We start from the raw sequence: 16,608 nt of genomic DNA, 5'->3' as shown, positions 1-16,608 counted from the left end.
AATTCCCTGCCAAGAATCTGAAAATTTGAATTCCACCTCCAAGGAATTCCCATGATTCTCATCTAATAAACTGAAATGACTCCCATATACCTTCCAATTAGGGGCAGCACGGTAGTTAGCATAAATGCTTCACAGCTCCAGGGTCCCAGGTTCGATTCCCGGATGGGTCACTGTCTGTGCGGAGTCTGCACGTCCTCCCCGTGTGTGCGTGGGTTTCCTCCGGGTGCTCCGGTTTCCTCCCACAGTCCAAAGATGTGCGGGTTAGGTGGATTGGCCATGCTAAATTGCCCGTAGTGTCCTAAAAAGTAAGGTTAAGGGGGGGGTTGTTGGGTTACGGGTATAGGGTCGATACGTGGGTTTGAGTAGGGTGATCATTGCTCGGCACAACATCAAGGGCCGAAGGGCCTGTTCTGTGCTGTACTGTTCTATGTTCTCTGTTCTAACTGTGTCATACTGAAGGCCTGCAAATAGCAGCAAATACATGTTCTGCTGATCTTGATCGAATGTAGATTCCAGAAGATCTTGATTGTTTCCAGATCCCAGTTTGAACAATATACTAGAAACCACTTGTACTTTCATAGGTTCTGAATAAAAGGTTGGGGGGGGGGGGGGGGGGCAATTGATGTACATACCCAAACTCCCTCAACCCTGGTAATGCATTGATGAAACATTCTTGCCCAATTTGCTTAATTTCAATTATAAGATCCCCATATCTGGCAGAGACGGGCAACATTTCTAGACAAATCAAATAATCTAAAAAAGGTAATTTCTTTGGGCCATAAAGACAATTATGGCCTCTTTTGGGGATGCAATTTCAGTTTCTAGCAAACAAGACTGATACCTTTGAATGATTGAACAGACTCAGTATGAAAGCTTGGAAGTAAAATAATTTCCATCTCGGTAACATTACCTTTCATTATCTTTTTTATTTTGATTTTTTTTTCCTCTTTCCTTTTCTTGTACATTGAAATACACCTAGGTAAGTGAATACTCCCAAGCTTCTGACACATCTTTGTGCAGCTGCATGGTTCAACTCTTGAGTGAAGCAGGCGGCATCTAACTTCCGCTCCTCCAATGAATTACCCAACTTCAGTTAGTGCCTCCCCATGGCACAGCTCGAGATTGCAAATTTAGAGTGTACAAGGCTTCAATCCTGCCACTGTTAAACAAAGCATTGGGATGGGCCCCCCTCCCCTCTCCTCTCTCCCCCCTCCCCTCTCCTCCTCCCCCCTCCCCTCTCCTCTCTCTCCCCCCCTCTCCTCGCCCCCCCCTCTCCTCGTCCCCCCCCTCTCCTCGTCCCCCCCCCCTCTCCTCGTCCCCCCCCTCTCCTCGTCTCCCCCCCTCTCCTCGTCCCCCCCCCTCTCCTCTCCTCTTCCCCCCCCCCCTCTCCTCTCCTCTTCCCCCCCCCCCCCCTCTCCCCAACACCCCCATTTTCTACAATATAACAAAATCAATCCTTGGAGTTAAGCATGGAGAAAGGATTGTTGCCTGTCAGCAGTTTATAGGCTCAAACACATAATAAGGACCATCAGGGCAGCACGGTGGTACAGTGGTTAGCACTGCTGGCTCACAGTGCCAGGGACCTTGATTCAATTCCAACCTTGGGTGACTGTGGAGTTTGTACGTTGTCCCAGTGTCTGCGTGGGTTTCCTCTGGGTGCTCCAATTTCATGCCACAGTTGGTGCAGGTTAGGTGGATTGACCATGATAATTTCCCCTTACCATCCAGGGGTATGCAGGTTAGGTTATGGATTACAGGGATAGGGCAGGGTGAACGAGAGTGGATATGGGTAGAGTGCTGTTTTGGAGGGTTGCGCCGAATGGCCGCTTTCTGCACTGTAGGGATTCTATGACACTGCAGTGTAACACTGGCGGAGGTGCTGTCTTTGGATGAAATGTTAAAGAGGCCTTGACAGTCCTCTCAGGTGGATGTATGACATCCCATGACACTATTAGATGATCAGAATTCTCCTAAATGCCAATATTTCTCTCTTAACCAACATGACAAACAGATTAACAAAAATTCATCTATCTCATTGCCGATTGTGGAGCCTGGTCTACAAACTGGTTACCATGCTTCCACTATAATGTAATAGTGATTACTCTTCTTTTGAAGTGCACGTGTTCGGTGATGCCATGATGGTCACTGTAGAAGTACAAATCATTTCATTTTCCAATTACATGCATGTCAAGGTCAAGAAAAAAAATGAGTAAAGAGCAAGCTCTTCATTTTAAAACTGACTCTTTCATTGGAGTTGCGTAATGGGTAAGAAAAACTGATCTTACTTTTAACAGATGAAGGAAGCTTTTACTTTTGATTGTCTCGAGGAAGTGTGGCACAATGAACTTGATACATTCATCCTGTAGTTCTTCGGTCACGGCAATGGCTTGCTCTGCCCATTTCACCTCTGGAAGGCTCCACAATAGACGGTCACTTTCCATCAGCACCGAAACCACATTCTTCACATTCTGAAGGTCAAGTACATAAACCAATCACCAACGTGAACTACTGGTCAATGTAGCCAAGAGTCTCGTTTTCAAAATAAAAACTACGCACTAATTTGTCTTTAATAGATCCTCTGCATTCAATTTCAAAATTTTTGAAAACAATCAAACTGCCAGCTTGAACGAACTAAACAGCCCTCCCAAAAATAAAGGAGGAACAGAACCTTATTAGAGATTACACTTACCTAACAGGAGGGAGGGCGACTGTATGGATCAAGGATAACATTACAGTTCTACTCAGAGACAATTGCAGGCTCAAAGACTGAATCAATTTGATTAGAACTAAGAAACAGAAAAGGCACTCAGTATTTATGTTAGAATCCCAAATCGAGGAGGTAGAGCAGGAAATCAGCAGTCAAATCCAGCAGAGATCTTAATCATCTTAAAATAGACTGGGATAGAAAACCAAAACAATGTAAAGGAAAAGGACAGTGACAAATTCCTAAAGTGTGTATGAGAGGGCGTCCTTTGAATCAGTATTAATATAGCCCAAGGAATGAAGCAGTGATGGATTTTATCCTGAGGAATAAAGTGAGACCCAGTGTGCTCCATTGAGAGAACATCTGGATAACAGTAATCATAATATAATCCCCAGGGTTTGGTATTGTGAGCATTGCTTTACTTGATACAAGCGCACACACGCATGCGCACAATCTGCAAGCTTCTCATTTTGCAGATCATACAAAACTTGACAACGCAGTAGATATTGTGCAGGATACTAGCAGATCTCAAGAGAACAGAGACCTGGTGAAATGGTCAATCATGCAGTTTAAATGAGGATAAGTGTAAAGTGATACACCTTGGGAGAAACAACATGCAGGAGGCAGTATAATCAAATGGTACCATTTTGGGTGGAAGCAAGAGCAGAGACACTTGGGGGGGCACACATTCACAAATCTTTGAAGGTGGTGACAGGGGAAGTTGATAAGGCAGTTAAGAAAGCAAATAGAATCAACTGGCTTTGTAAATAGGAATACCAAATACAAAAACAAGGAAGTCATGCTAAACCTGTACAAATCTTTGGGTCTCAACTGGAGCATTGTCTAAAATTCTGGCCAGAGGAAGCATGTTACGGCTTTGGAATAGGGACGGAGGGAGTTTACCAGCTGTGTACAGAGATCGGAGAAGTTGGGACAGCTCTTCTTCGAGCAGAGAAAGCTACGTGGAGAATGATTTCAACCATTCATAACTATGAGTGAACGTTGCTGGAACAAGTAAGGAGGAACCATTTCCTCTGGCAAGTGGGTCAGTAACAGAGGTTGTACGTTTAAAATAACTGTCTAAAGAACCAGAGGGGATCGAGAAGAACTATTTTCCAGTGTTTAAGATCTGGAATGCACCGAAAGGGTGGCAAAAGCAGGTTCCATTCTAATTCCCAAAAGGCAACAGGACAGTTGCAGACAACCAATTTGTATGATAATGAGGAAAAGGCTGGGGAGTGGGACTAATTTGGACAGCTTTCAAAGAACACGCACGAGCACGACTGGTCAAATGGTTTCCTTTTGTGCTACAAGATTCTGTAAATGGCATGACATTCAATATTTTCCTAGATTATCTATGAGGAGTCAAAACTTTCTTCGGTCCAAACGATTGAAGCTCATTTGGCCATAAAAGACCAGGCCACAAACTTTGCACCTTGCACCTCTATGCCAGTCCTCTCTCCCCACCGTGCCCACCCCTGACAAAGAAACAGGCAAGAGAACAGGCGTCCAGTGATTGCTCAATCTACTGAGAGTCAGAATACTGTTATAGAAGAGCTCTGTCAAGATCAGGAAATAAATCTTCAAAAGATTCCTCCACTATGCCACAGCAGCTGTAATCGGATTTTGTATCAGTAGGAGGTTTAGTGTTCAAACTGTGTTGCGCTTGTACTTGGACTTTTAAATCAATGTGGAGTCAACCACATTCCAAGTAAACAAATCTGATATCCATTTTGATTTTATTAACAGCCTTCTGCGTTCAATTAATCATCCTTTTATTACATTAAAGTTCACAGATGACCAGATTTAAACTTCTAGTGTTTAGCCCGACAGTCTAGAAGCAGTCTGGATATCTATCCCTCGAACAAAGCTTTTGTATATAAAGCCAGTTGCCATCTATATTGTGATTGCTGAGCATGTATACATTAATCATTATGCAATTTCCTCATTCAAAGATTTAAATTTTATTTTTACTATGTGATGCCCACCCTAGTTACATTGCACCAAAGAGAGAGTTCTCGCAATCCAATCCAGCTCCCAGGGCAGGCTCTCATCCACACCTTTTTTCAATTCCCAAAAGGAAAAATTAATTACAAACTTGCCTATACATCTGGGTCCAACAACTGCCCCTTCATCCTTCCAATTCCCCATGCAGCATAAAGCATCTTACTGGGGTTGCAATTAGTCTGAGGGTGCTTCCTCCCACTCCGCTCAACAAGATTTCTCTGATCCCACAACTAAAACCTCAGAGCCACCATGACATTTTTAAAAAAAAATGAGAACCATAATCCCTCCTCGTCCAAACGGGTTTAAAAGCCCATCAACTGCCTCGTCAGCCTAAATCATGCATATGATTTCTTCCCCCTCCACTGCTCCAGACACCATCCCCAACCCTCACCACCATCCCATCTGTAGCCTCACTTACGAGCTTTCTGATTGCCCAATCTAAAGCAGGGAAACCACAGAATAATGATTACCAGCCAGGCCTGGTAGCTCCTCCAAAATAGCGTGAGGTGACCCCATTTGATGGCAAACTTAAGTTCATAGTTAATTGAATACGTTCGTGGTCTTGGGTCTAAACTTCAGTTTGCTCTACAAGTTCCCAGATTATAGAAATGGCCAGCCCCCGCCCCAGTCTCTACAATACCACTTTGCGGATGTGCAGCAGGTGGATGCAGGAGTGGGGGGATGGGGTGAGCAGCCTCTTAACCTGATTAGAACGCATTTGTAGCAATTAAGAGGGCCACCTACAGCGTATGCTCACAGCCATTTTAAAATTAAAAGAATCCCATGCAATTGTGCTTGGTAATTAGTATACCTTGCCCTTGTGGTTTGGGAACGTGGTGATGGACTAGCAATCCAGAGACCAGGGGTAAAGCTCTGGGCACCCAGGTTCAAATCCCACCACAGCAGATGTCGAAATTTGAATCCAATAAAAATCTGGAATTAAAAGCCCATCTGGTTCACTGATGACCTTTAGGGAAAGAAATCTGCCATCCTTACCCGGTCTGGTCTACATGTGACATCAGACCCACAGCAACGTGGTTGACACTTAAATGCTCTCTCAAATGGCCCAGCAAGCCATACAGTTCAAGGAAAATTAGGGATGGGCAACAAATGTTGGCCCAGCCAGTGCCACCCACATCCCACAAATTAATTTGAAAAAAACTAAGGGATGAAAGCAGAGCTAGCTAAATCAAACCGGGAAGATTCAGCAGCAAACCTTTCAAGAGATATTTAATAACTTCAGATTTATCACAGGCAGAGAGAGAGAGACACTCCGAGAAGAATGCTGAATCAGTGGCTGAATAAAGCATAACTAAAGCCGGTTATGGCCAGCTTAGTGTGGGTGTGTCCGGGAAATTGACAATGGAAAACAAAATGGCAGAGGCATTGGACATATTTTGTGTCAGTCTTTACTGTAGAAGACTTAGAAAACTTGCCCAAGGAACTTGAAAATCAAGAGGTGAAAGGGGAGGAATTACTTAAAGAATCAGCAAGACCAGGGAAAGGATGCTGGGAAAACTACTGACCTAAAGGCTGACAAGTCCGCAGGGCCTGATGGCCTGCATCCTAGAGTCTTAAAAGCAGTGGCTGCAGATCGTAGACACATTGGTTATCATCTGCCAGAATTCCTTAGATTCTGGAAGTGTCCCAGCTGATTGGAAAATAGCAAATGTAACACCTTTATTCAAGAAGGGTGGGAGACAAAAGCAGGAAATTATAAGCCAGTTAGCCCAACACCTGTCACAGGGAGATTGCTAGAATTCATTATTAAGGAGATTCTAGCAGGATACAAAGGAAATCATAATGGGATCAGGCAGAGTCAACATGGTTTTGTGAAAGGGAAATTGTGTTTAACTAATTTAGAGTTTTTTGAGGAAGTAACAAGCAAGGTGGATAAAGGGGAACGTATGGGTGTGTACTTGGATTTTGAAAAGGCATTTGATAAGGTGCCACATCAAAAATTACTACACAAATCAAGAGCGTATGGTGTAAAAAGTAGCATTAGCATGGATAAAGGATTGGTGAGCCCAAAGGAAACAGAGAATAGGGCTAAATTGGTCTTTTTTGGATCGGCAAGCTGTAGTAACTAGTGGAGCACCACAGAGATCAGTGCTAGAGCCTCAACCATTTACAGATGGGATTTAGTATTTTAAACAAAAATTGTACACTCGCAGAACTTCTCAAAATTGACTGATAAGTAAAATATATATGATGTACAAAATTCCCCAAGGATTGATCCTCCCGAGAGGGTCTCCCCAAAATACTTGGTTGGTTAGGCTGAATGGACCCCTCATGTATATCCCATGTATGCAATACAAATAATTTCTATAGTTAAACAACTATGACAGAGCTCTCGGTTATTAGTCTAGGCCTTTGAGTTACCAACTGTCAACATAATCACAACATTGCCACTCCCAATTGTCTTTGGAATTCAGAAATGAATGCTGATATCGTTGAGTTATCTCACAGCAAAGAAACTCTACATAAGAGTTTCTGGAAACTACAGGAAAAAGAATTCCGAGCTAAAACTAGTGCCAAGTCCCCCAACAAAAACACGGTTACATCCGCCAGCGAAATGCAGAGTGGAGGGTAGCTACATAATAGAAACTGCGTGCTTAAAATTAATCCCAGTCACCCAACAGTCAGGTGGTCTCCAGGTATGGTGAGCTACCCAATTATTTCCATTCTAGCTGGGAATAGTGGGGCCACTTTGAGCAGCCTTTGTAACGGTATCGCAGTGCAAATTTAAACAGACGGTGAAGTGCTGATGGATGTTACTTACTAAGGACTGGACTACAGACATCAAACAGGCTTTCTGCAATTCGGCTGGAAGGCGGGCAAAATTCTTCCCTGACCAGCATTTCACAAAATATTTGGTAATCCATCTGCAAAAAGAAAAACTCCACAAATTTTCTTTCAAAAAGGTTGCACAAAGCACCTGCAAATTCATACCACATTAATTATTTTACCTCATACAGGAATTATAAAGGCCATCAATTCCAACTGAGTGAGATATTTGCAGGCATTCCAGAATAGACTGCTGCATTCCAATAACAGGCTATAAATGAATCAAAAGAAAAGCAATCAGAAAGGAGGCAAACAGATTGAAGGCAATTAATATTAAACACATCTCCCTCCATAATTAGTACGCTGGTAATGTAACATTTACATTTCAATAGAATCTAAACCCCCCCCCCCCCCCCCCCCCTAAAAATAAAGGACAGCACATAGTCCACACGCCCTGGAAATCGAGTTAAAGGTTAAATTCGATTTTTTGGTAAATATTCCATCCCTGGTCTCAAACACATGCTGCTCTACCCTCAGCTCAGCAGTATCAAGCAGAGGCGCATTCTGTGAAAACACAGCGGATATCAGTCAAGTCCTCTGCTGTGGCTTGCAAATCACAATCTTAACAATTGGGGCGAAGCAGAATCTGTTAAAAGTACAAATGAAATCCAAACGCAATTCTAGAAATGAAGTCTATAAATCAGAAACGAGAATGTCAGTATTATTGAAATATCGGAAACAAACGGCATTTTTCAATTATTCGTTGTGCCGCAATCCCTCGAAAGCAGTGTGAAAATAATGACTTTGGGAGAAATAAAGTACTGACTATTAAACTAGAGAGATGTCAAATGGGTTTTTAGTAGTTCTTTTGGGAAACAGGCAAAGCTACAGTTATGGATGTTTGGCAGATATGAAAGTAGCAACTGCTGTACATCAGAAACCAAAGCCAGCATGCTGGTAACAGATGCAGGTTGGTCAGCATTGAAAACATATTATTCAGAGACTGGATCCGCCAGAAATAAAACACTTTTTTTGCCCTCGGGTAAAAATGATTTTTTCTCAAATCATTTAAATCTTACCCTTTTTTTGGGAAGGTTTTTTCCTCCAACAATTCTCTGCGTTGGCCTCAAAACATTCTGCAGCTTTCATTTTGCCTTCATTTCACTTTTGACATGGTCGGGCCAATCAATTTTTCAGAATATCAACCTAGGGCACGTTATCATAACCAAAAACAAAACGGGGAAACATGGGGAAGATAAGAAAGACATGCGGTCTTCACCTCTCCTCATGCAAGGAGAGAGTAGATCATTCAGCCTCTTGAACCGGTCGCCATTACATCTGCCCATGGTTGTTCTGAAGCTCAATTACACTTAGCCCTCGAAATGTTACACAACATTTTCTTTTGAAATCAACCCGAATATTAAAAAGGTCCAATTCTCCCAGCATCTGCATCTATGACATTTTGGGGGAAGACAATTCCAAATTTCTACCCCACTTTGCTTAAAGAAAACGCACCCACTTCCCCTTAAATAGCCCAGTTCTAATTATTATTCTAACTTGTGTATTTCACCCATAGGAAATAGTTTCTCAAGATCTACCCCATGGAATCCTTTAAGCATTTTAAACACCTGGATAAAATCACCTTTCGGTATCCTATACTCAAGGGAATATCAGCCAATTTCACACAATAACCTCAATGTAATCCTCAGCCCAATTTCATTTCTATGCTGCCAATCCCTCCAAGGCCAACATATCCTCCATGAGGTGTAATGCCAAAAACGGAATGTGATATTCCATGGTGCGTCTGACAAAAGTTCTGTACTATTTGAGCATGATTCCAACTGCTTTCCCCACCACACACACCCATCCTCCCTTACTTTGTAATCCAGCTCACTCAAGGTAAAGTCCATTTGCTACTTTGATTACGGTTGGCTTTTAGTGGTGCGAGTACAGACATCCTAATCATTTTTCCTTCAGTTCCTAGATTCTGTCCATTAAGATTCTAATGTGCCTCTTTTGGAGCCAAAGTGGATGACTCACTGTGAACTTCATTTGCAGTCCTATTTGTCCGAATAATTGATGCCCTTTTGTATCTTCACATCCCTATCTGCACAACTTGCTGCGCCTGCCTCCTTTCAATTCAACCTGCCAATTTGGATATACAGATGTCCATTCATTCAACCAAGTCTTAATAAATACAGTGAAAAGTCATGGCCCAGAAGAGATCCCTGGCAACATCACTGGTCACATCCTGTCAACTGGAAGACAAAGCCTTCAGTTGATATAATTTGAACAGTGTATGATGTGTTTTGGAAAGAATTTAGAATGGACTTTTCTGATATATGTCTGGCTTTGCAGAGCCTTCAGGGGATAGAGAGAGAGAGCAACATTCAAAACAGAGGCTTATATGGCACCATTACCAAGCCTTTGCTTACTAATCAGGGGCTCAGGGATCAGAAAACTCCATTCAAATCTCCCTCACCTCCCAGAAAAAAATTCAATTAATTTCAAAGCTTCAAAAGTCAAAAATAAATCCACCCTAGAGTTCAAACTTAGGCTAGATCTGGTCATGGGTTGTGATTTAGAAAGAATTCCCTTATTCGACAGATGTATACAATTATTGGATCATGCTCAGAGCTCTGCATCAAGCACAAGTTATGTACCCTGATGGTCACAGCATTATTTAAAACAACTGCATCCATAAAAGGATTCTCGACAGGAGCGAGAGTAACAGGGTAGTTGTTATGGGGGACTTTAACTTTCCAAATATTGACTGGAAATACTATAGTTCGAGTACTATAGATGGGTCAGTTTTTGTACAGTGTGTGCAGGAGGGTTTTCTGACACAGTATATAGACAGGCCAACAAGGGACGAGGCCACATTGGATTTGGTACTGGGTAATGAACCCGGCCAGGTGTTAGATTTAGATGTAGGTGAGCACTTTGGTGATAGTGATCACACCTCGGTTATGTTTACTTTAGCAATGGGTAGGGATAGGTATATACCGCCAGGCAAGAATTATAGCTGGGGGAAAGGCAATTATGATGCTATTCGGCAAGATTTAGGATCTATAGGATGGGGAAGGAAACTGCAGGGGATGGGTACAATCGAAATGTGGAGCCTTTTCAAGGAACAGCTACTGCGTGTCCTTGATAAGTATGTACCTGTCAGGCAGGGAGGAAGTTGTCGAGCAAGGGAACCGTGGTTTACTAAGGAAGTTGAAGCACTTGTCAAGAGGAAGAAGAAGGCTTATGTTAGGATGAGACATGAAGGCTCAGTTAGGGCACTTGAGAGTTACAAGTTAGCCAGGAAGGACCTAAAGGGAGAGTTAAGAAGAGCGAGGAGAGGACACGAAAAGTCGTTGGCGGATAGGATCAAGGAAAACCCCAAGGCTTTCTATAGGTATATAAAGAACAAAAGAATGACTAGAGTAAGATTAGGGCCAATCAAGGATAGTAGTGGAAAGTTGTGTGTGGAATCAGAGGAGATAGGGGAAGCGTTAAATGGATATTTTTCGTCAGTGTTTACACTGGAGAAAGACAATGTTGTTGAGGAGAATACTCAGGTTCAGTCGACCAGGCTAGATGGAATTGGGGTTCAAAAGGAGGAGGTGTTAGCAATTTTGGAAAATGTCAAAATAGATAAGTCCCCTGGGCCAGATGGGATTTATCCTAGGATTCTCTGGGAAGCCAGGGAGGAGATTGCAGAGCCTTTGTCCTTGATCTTTATGTCGTCTTTGTCGACAGGAATAGCGCCGGAAGACTGGAGGATAGCAAATGTTGTCCCCTTGTTCAAGAAGGGGAGTAGAGACAGCCCTGGTAATTATAGACCTGTGAGCCTTACTTTGGTTGTGGGTAAAATGTTGGAAAAGGTTATAAGAGATAGGGTTTATAATCATCTTGAAAAGAACAAGTTGATTAGCGATAGTCAGCACGGTTTTGTGAAGGGTAGGTCATGCCTCACAAACCTTATTGAGTTTTTTGAGAAGGTGACCAAACAGGTGGATCAGGGTAAAGTGGTTGATGTGGTGTATATGGGTTTCAGTAAGGCGTTTGATAAGGTTCCCCACGGTAGGCTATTGCAGAAAATAAGGAAGTATGGGATTGAAGGTGATTTAGCGGTTTGAATCAGTAATTGGCTAGCTGAAAGAAGACAGAGGGTGGTGGTTGATGGCAAATGTTCATCCTGGAGTTCAGTTACTAGTGGTGTACCGCAAGGATCTGTTTTGGGGCCACTGCTGTTTGTCATTTTTATAAATGACCTGGAAGAGGGTGTAGAAGGATGGGTTAGTAAATTTGCAGATGACACGAAGGTCGGTGGAGTTGTGGATAGTGCTGAAGGATGTTATAGGATACAGAGGGACATAGATATGCTGCAGAGCTGGGCTGAGAGGTGGCAGATGGAGTTTAATGCGGAAAAGTGTGAGGTGGTTCACTTTGGAATGAGTAACAGGAATGCAGAGTACTGGGCTAATGGCAAGATTCTTGGTAGTGTAGATGAACAGAGAGATCTCGGCATCCAGGTACATAAATCCCTGAAAGTTGCCACCCAGGTTAATAGGGTTGTTAAGAAGGCATATGGTGTGCTAGCCTTTATCAGCAGGGGGATTGAGTTTCGGAGCCACAAGGTCATGCTGCAGCTGTATATAACTCTGGTGCGGCCGCACCTGGAGTACTGCGTGCAGTTCTGGTCACCACATTATAGGAAGGATGTGGAAGCTTTGGAAAAGGTTCAGAGGAGATTTACTAGGATGTTGCCTGGTATGGAGGGAAGGTCTTACGAGGAAAGGCTCAGGGACTTGAAGTTGTTTTCGTTAGAGAGGAGAAGGCTGAGAGGTGACTTAATAGAGACATACAAGATAGTCAGAGGGTTAGATAGGGTGGACAGTGAGAGTCTTTTTCCTCAGATGGTGATGACCAACACGAGGGGACATAGCTTTAAATTGAGGGGTGGTAGATATAGGACAGATGTCAGAGGCAGTTTCTTTACTCAGAGAGTAGTAGGGGTGTGGAACGTCCTGCCTGCAACAGTAGTAGACTCGCCAACTTTAAGGGCATTTAAGTGGTCACTGGATTGACATATGGATGAAAATGGAATAGTGTAGGTCAGATAGGCTTCAGATGGTTTCACAGGTCGGCTCAACATCGAGGGCCGAAGGGCCCGTACTGCGCTGTAATGTTCTATGTTCTATGATGCGTGCCAAGGCTGTGGTTAAATAGGCCATGTCTAACTGAATGGTCTGCTCCTTTTCCAATAATCGATGATAGAATGACTGAGAATTACTGAGACTAGCTTTCATTTCAACAGACCCAGTGGTGAGGCCCAGCCCATTGGATTACTCCAGCGAGATTACGAATACGCCATTATCTCCCCATAAAAGTGGCGAGAAGCAGGAGTGAAACATACATATGCATGCCTGGTGACAAAATCTCACCAAAGCACTTCAAATTCCACTTAGGGCTTCTAATTTGAGATTTTTTAAAAGGCTGCAATGGCTGGGAATCAAAGGCAGGTGAAGTGCTTGGAAGGCAGCCAAGCTCACCACTATGCCAATCATCGCTAAACAAAGTAATAGTGATAATCTGGTTTTACAACAATTGAGAATGCTTTCACGATCATCAAGACTTTTAATTGAACTCAAATTGCACCATCTTGTCGTCATGTAACGGCAGAGGAAATTTAACTTTGGGAGATTTCATTTAAGTCCCAAGGAGACTGAAATCTTTCAGAGTTAATTTTGAGGTGAAAGATGATGCACTGCACAATTGGGAAAAATCTTTGGAGTAGCCTGCTGGAACGTAGCTTCTGTGCAGATCAGTTTGCAGCAAAACAAGGCAGAATATTTGGTCCTATTTCTTGTTCTTCAATGCACTTTTCTCATGATTGGCTGACTAGCCATTGGAGAACAAAAAAACATAAAATAAATATTTGGGCTCGAGACGACCTTCTGCTCTAGTCAAAGGAAATCTTTTAACATCTGTGGAATCCTATGAATGGAAGGAGGATTTACTGGGACAATAAATGGGGGAAGGGCTATAAACAATCATGATGAGAAGTAAGTGGCTGTAACAGGAGTCAATTTAGATAGTACATCGCGTCTACGACTATATCCACGAGTACACAGATTAATCTTAAAAACAAGGGAAAAACAGGATAAACTTGGGCCAGCAAAACAAAATCTTACATCTTTTTTAAAAATTGTATAAGGCACGATGTCCACTGGCCAAAGTAACAGCATGGATATGGAAAACCCGAAAGACAATGAAAAAAGGAAAACACCAATATCTGAAAAGGAGAATTATGATCACTTCCCGCAAAAACTGCATTTTTGGGTTTCTGCCCAATTACTATTAAAAAATTTTACCTTGTGAAAAAACTTGCAATAATCCTTCTTCAGAAGATGTAGGACTACTTTCTTCAACCCATCCAAGTTGTACATATCTGCTACGGTAAGCACTGAACTGGAGAGAAAAAAAAAGTACCATGTTAGCACTAAGATTTACTCAATTTATCATCTTCCTTTCATGTTCTGCATTTGGGACTCTTCCTCATTGTATAAACTCGCGTTTCACTGTGAGATCCCTAGAACCATCGATGTGCGCAGCACATTTCTGACCAATGGAGCCTCAATGTTGTCTGTTAATTAAATCATAATTTCCAAAGGGCAAATAAAATAATTGTCAGTATATTTGGAAGGGGGGGGGGTCACTCAAATACGAGTTGCATATTATGCAATGGCCAAATAGCTTGCGTACATTTTGGCTGCAAATCACTTCCGAAACTATGCTAGTTTTGAACAGTGTTGTTTAAGCTCAAACACATATGAATGTGCATATACAAAGAGGATTTACTGGGACAATGAAAAAAGGAAAACACATTTGTTTATGGCCAAAAGCAAAATTGGCACTGAATCAAAGTGGGCGGTGTTTTAGGGCACCATAAAAAGATTGCGGTTTTAAATTTATCCTGACTTAATTATGGGTGGTAACCAGATGCACAGTTTGATTAATACACCTGAAAATGGTTATGGCACCAAATAAAAAGAATTCCACCACCTAGGAGTATTTTGCTTTTAAATAATCAACAATCACTTTAAAACTAATTGCACAGAACCTATTTTCTAGTTATATTGAGGTACAGCAATCAGCGTCTCAATAATTAACATGTATATATGCAAAAACTGAACATTCCTATTAGCGTCCAAGGAAATAAACTTAATTATTATAGCCTCCTCAAAGAGCAATAACCAGAACTGGACAATTGGATCTGGGGGATGTGCCAAGTTATGCAGACTGTTCCTGCTTCAAGCATGATTTAATTAAAAAAAACAATATAAAAGATCGCAGAAACTTGCACTCAAGGTTCCGTGATCTCTTGCCCTGCTTTTGTTGATTTAATACAAACCAAGCACTATTCAAGATGATGCCGAAGCGTGGTAACTCGCTGCAAGCTCTTCCCCACATATCCTCTTCCTACATCTCTTATACAGATGCACCACAGAAAGCACCCTATCTGGCTGCATCACAGCTTGAATCACAGAATTTACAGTGCAGAAGGAAGCCATTTGGCCCATCGAAAACAATATAAAACTGCTCAGCCCAAGACCATAAGAAACTATAGAGACTAGTTTCTAGTCATACTCTAGTGCGACAATCCACAGCAATTCCTCACATTGTAGACAGAGTCCCAAAGTGAAACGTTAAGTGAATCAACTTTAAGCAAATCAAATTTCCCCATTAGAGCCAACGTAAAAGCTGTAGTTTGGTTCTATAGAACTGCTCTATAGAACATGGGCAGCACGGTAGCACAGTGGTTAACATTGTGGCTTCACAGCACCAGGGTCCCTGGTTAGATTCCCGGCTTGGGACACTGTCGGTGCGGAGTCTGCACGTTCTCCCTGTGTCTGCGTGGGTTTCCTCTGGGTGCTCCAGTTTCCTCCCACAAGTCCCGAAAGACGTGCTGTTAGGTGAATCGGACATTGAATTCTCCCTCTGTACCCGAACATGTGCCGGAATGTGGCGATTAGGGGCTTTTCACAGAAACTTCATTGCAGGGTTACTGTAAGCCTACTTGTGGCAATAAAGATTATAATCTCATTAGAAAAACACAACCCGCAAGTTAAAATAGCACACATTCCTAAAATAATTTTCAAAATAAAATACATTTAATTTAAAATATGTTAGCCCTTTCTATTTACCTTCCCAACTCACTGACCCGCTCCCAAACCCTCACTTTGAATGGGGGAGTGCGAGTGTGTCGGAATGGAGGGGCTGCTCCTAAATGGTACCAATCTGGTCACTCAATGCTATCCAGGTCCCAATGTGAAGCAATGTCCAAGCAAAGTCTTGACGCCAAGTAACATACCGGCCCCATTATATCCACAAAGTCAAAGCAGGATGATAAATGAAGCAACTTAAAACAGAGATTTACTGTAATGTGATCAGAGACATATACAGCAGACTCTTGTTGCAACATGCTTCTTGGGAACTCACCAAACAGCTCTTCATAACAAAACTGATGCCCCAATTGGAAATTTAATGTGAAATCCATGAACAAGCTGCAGCTTCCAATGACCAGTGATGACCCCAATTACTCTACAAATGACTGGATATCAAATATTTGTTGATTCCGAGACATTAAAATTACCAGAAAGCAATCTGCATTTTCCATATTTGGGAATGGAAAATCAGTTTGGTCTTCTTTGGACAGCACAAAAAGCATTGACATCACTAGCACAATGATAGGAAGCATAGGAATTCTGATTGGATATTGAGAGTTACTTGATAGATGTACAATTTGCAAGTTAAGTCACGTGGAATCAAGAGGCCAGTTTCCTTGCCTCTCGAATGCTCGTCATTAAAATTAGATAGTGGAATTTGAATGGACTCCAAGGGAGTCAAATTGGTTTCCAGGGGAAATGGTACAAAGTGGATGATTCAGCCCAAACTTTCTTACCCACAGTAGAGAAGAAAATTGGGCAGGATTTAAAACAGAGGCTGCTCAGCTATCGCCCCATTCCTGCCCTACCAATTAATGCCAGAGTTCAGGCTGCACAAGAATTTCAGATTTCTGATTCTAAAACTAATAAGAGTTGCAAATGAAGGCCAAG

At 42.3% G+C, this 16,608-nt stretch overlaps 1 protein-coding gene across 2 annotated transcripts in view; it reads right to left on the bottom strand.

Moving 5' to 3' along the window:
- The window catches only part of btbd8 (BTB domain containing 8), a 116,168-nt gene that overhangs the window by 39,521 nt on the left and 60,039 nt on the right, over positions 1–16,608 (bottom strand). For both annotated transcript variants that reach the window (XM_038793817.1, XM_038793818.1), the window contains 4 exons: positions 13,864–13,960; positions 7,681–7,769; positions 7,494–7,596; positions 2,286–2,468 (listed from right to left, as the gene is read on the bottom strand). In XM_038793817.1, the coding sequence (XP_038649745.1) occupies positions 2,286–2,468; positions 7,494–7,596; positions 7,681–7,769; positions 13,864–13,960 (472 nt within the window). The remainder of the gene's footprint in view (positions 1–2,285; positions 2,469–7,493; positions 7,597–7,680; positions 7,770–13,863; positions 13,961–16,608) is intronic.

The sequence above is a fragment of the Scyliorhinus canicula genome, chromosome 4 (assembly GCF_902713615.1).
Source record: "Scyliorhinus canicula chromosome 4, sScyCan1.1, whole genome shotgun sequence".
NCBI classification, from domain to species: domain Eukaryota; kingdom Metazoa; phylum Chordata; class Chondrichthyes; order Carcharhiniformes; family Scyliorhinidae; genus Scyliorhinus; species Scyliorhinus canicula.
The sequence above is the reverse complement of the archived record's forward strand: the minus strand, read 5'-3'. Positions and strand labels throughout refer to the sequence as shown.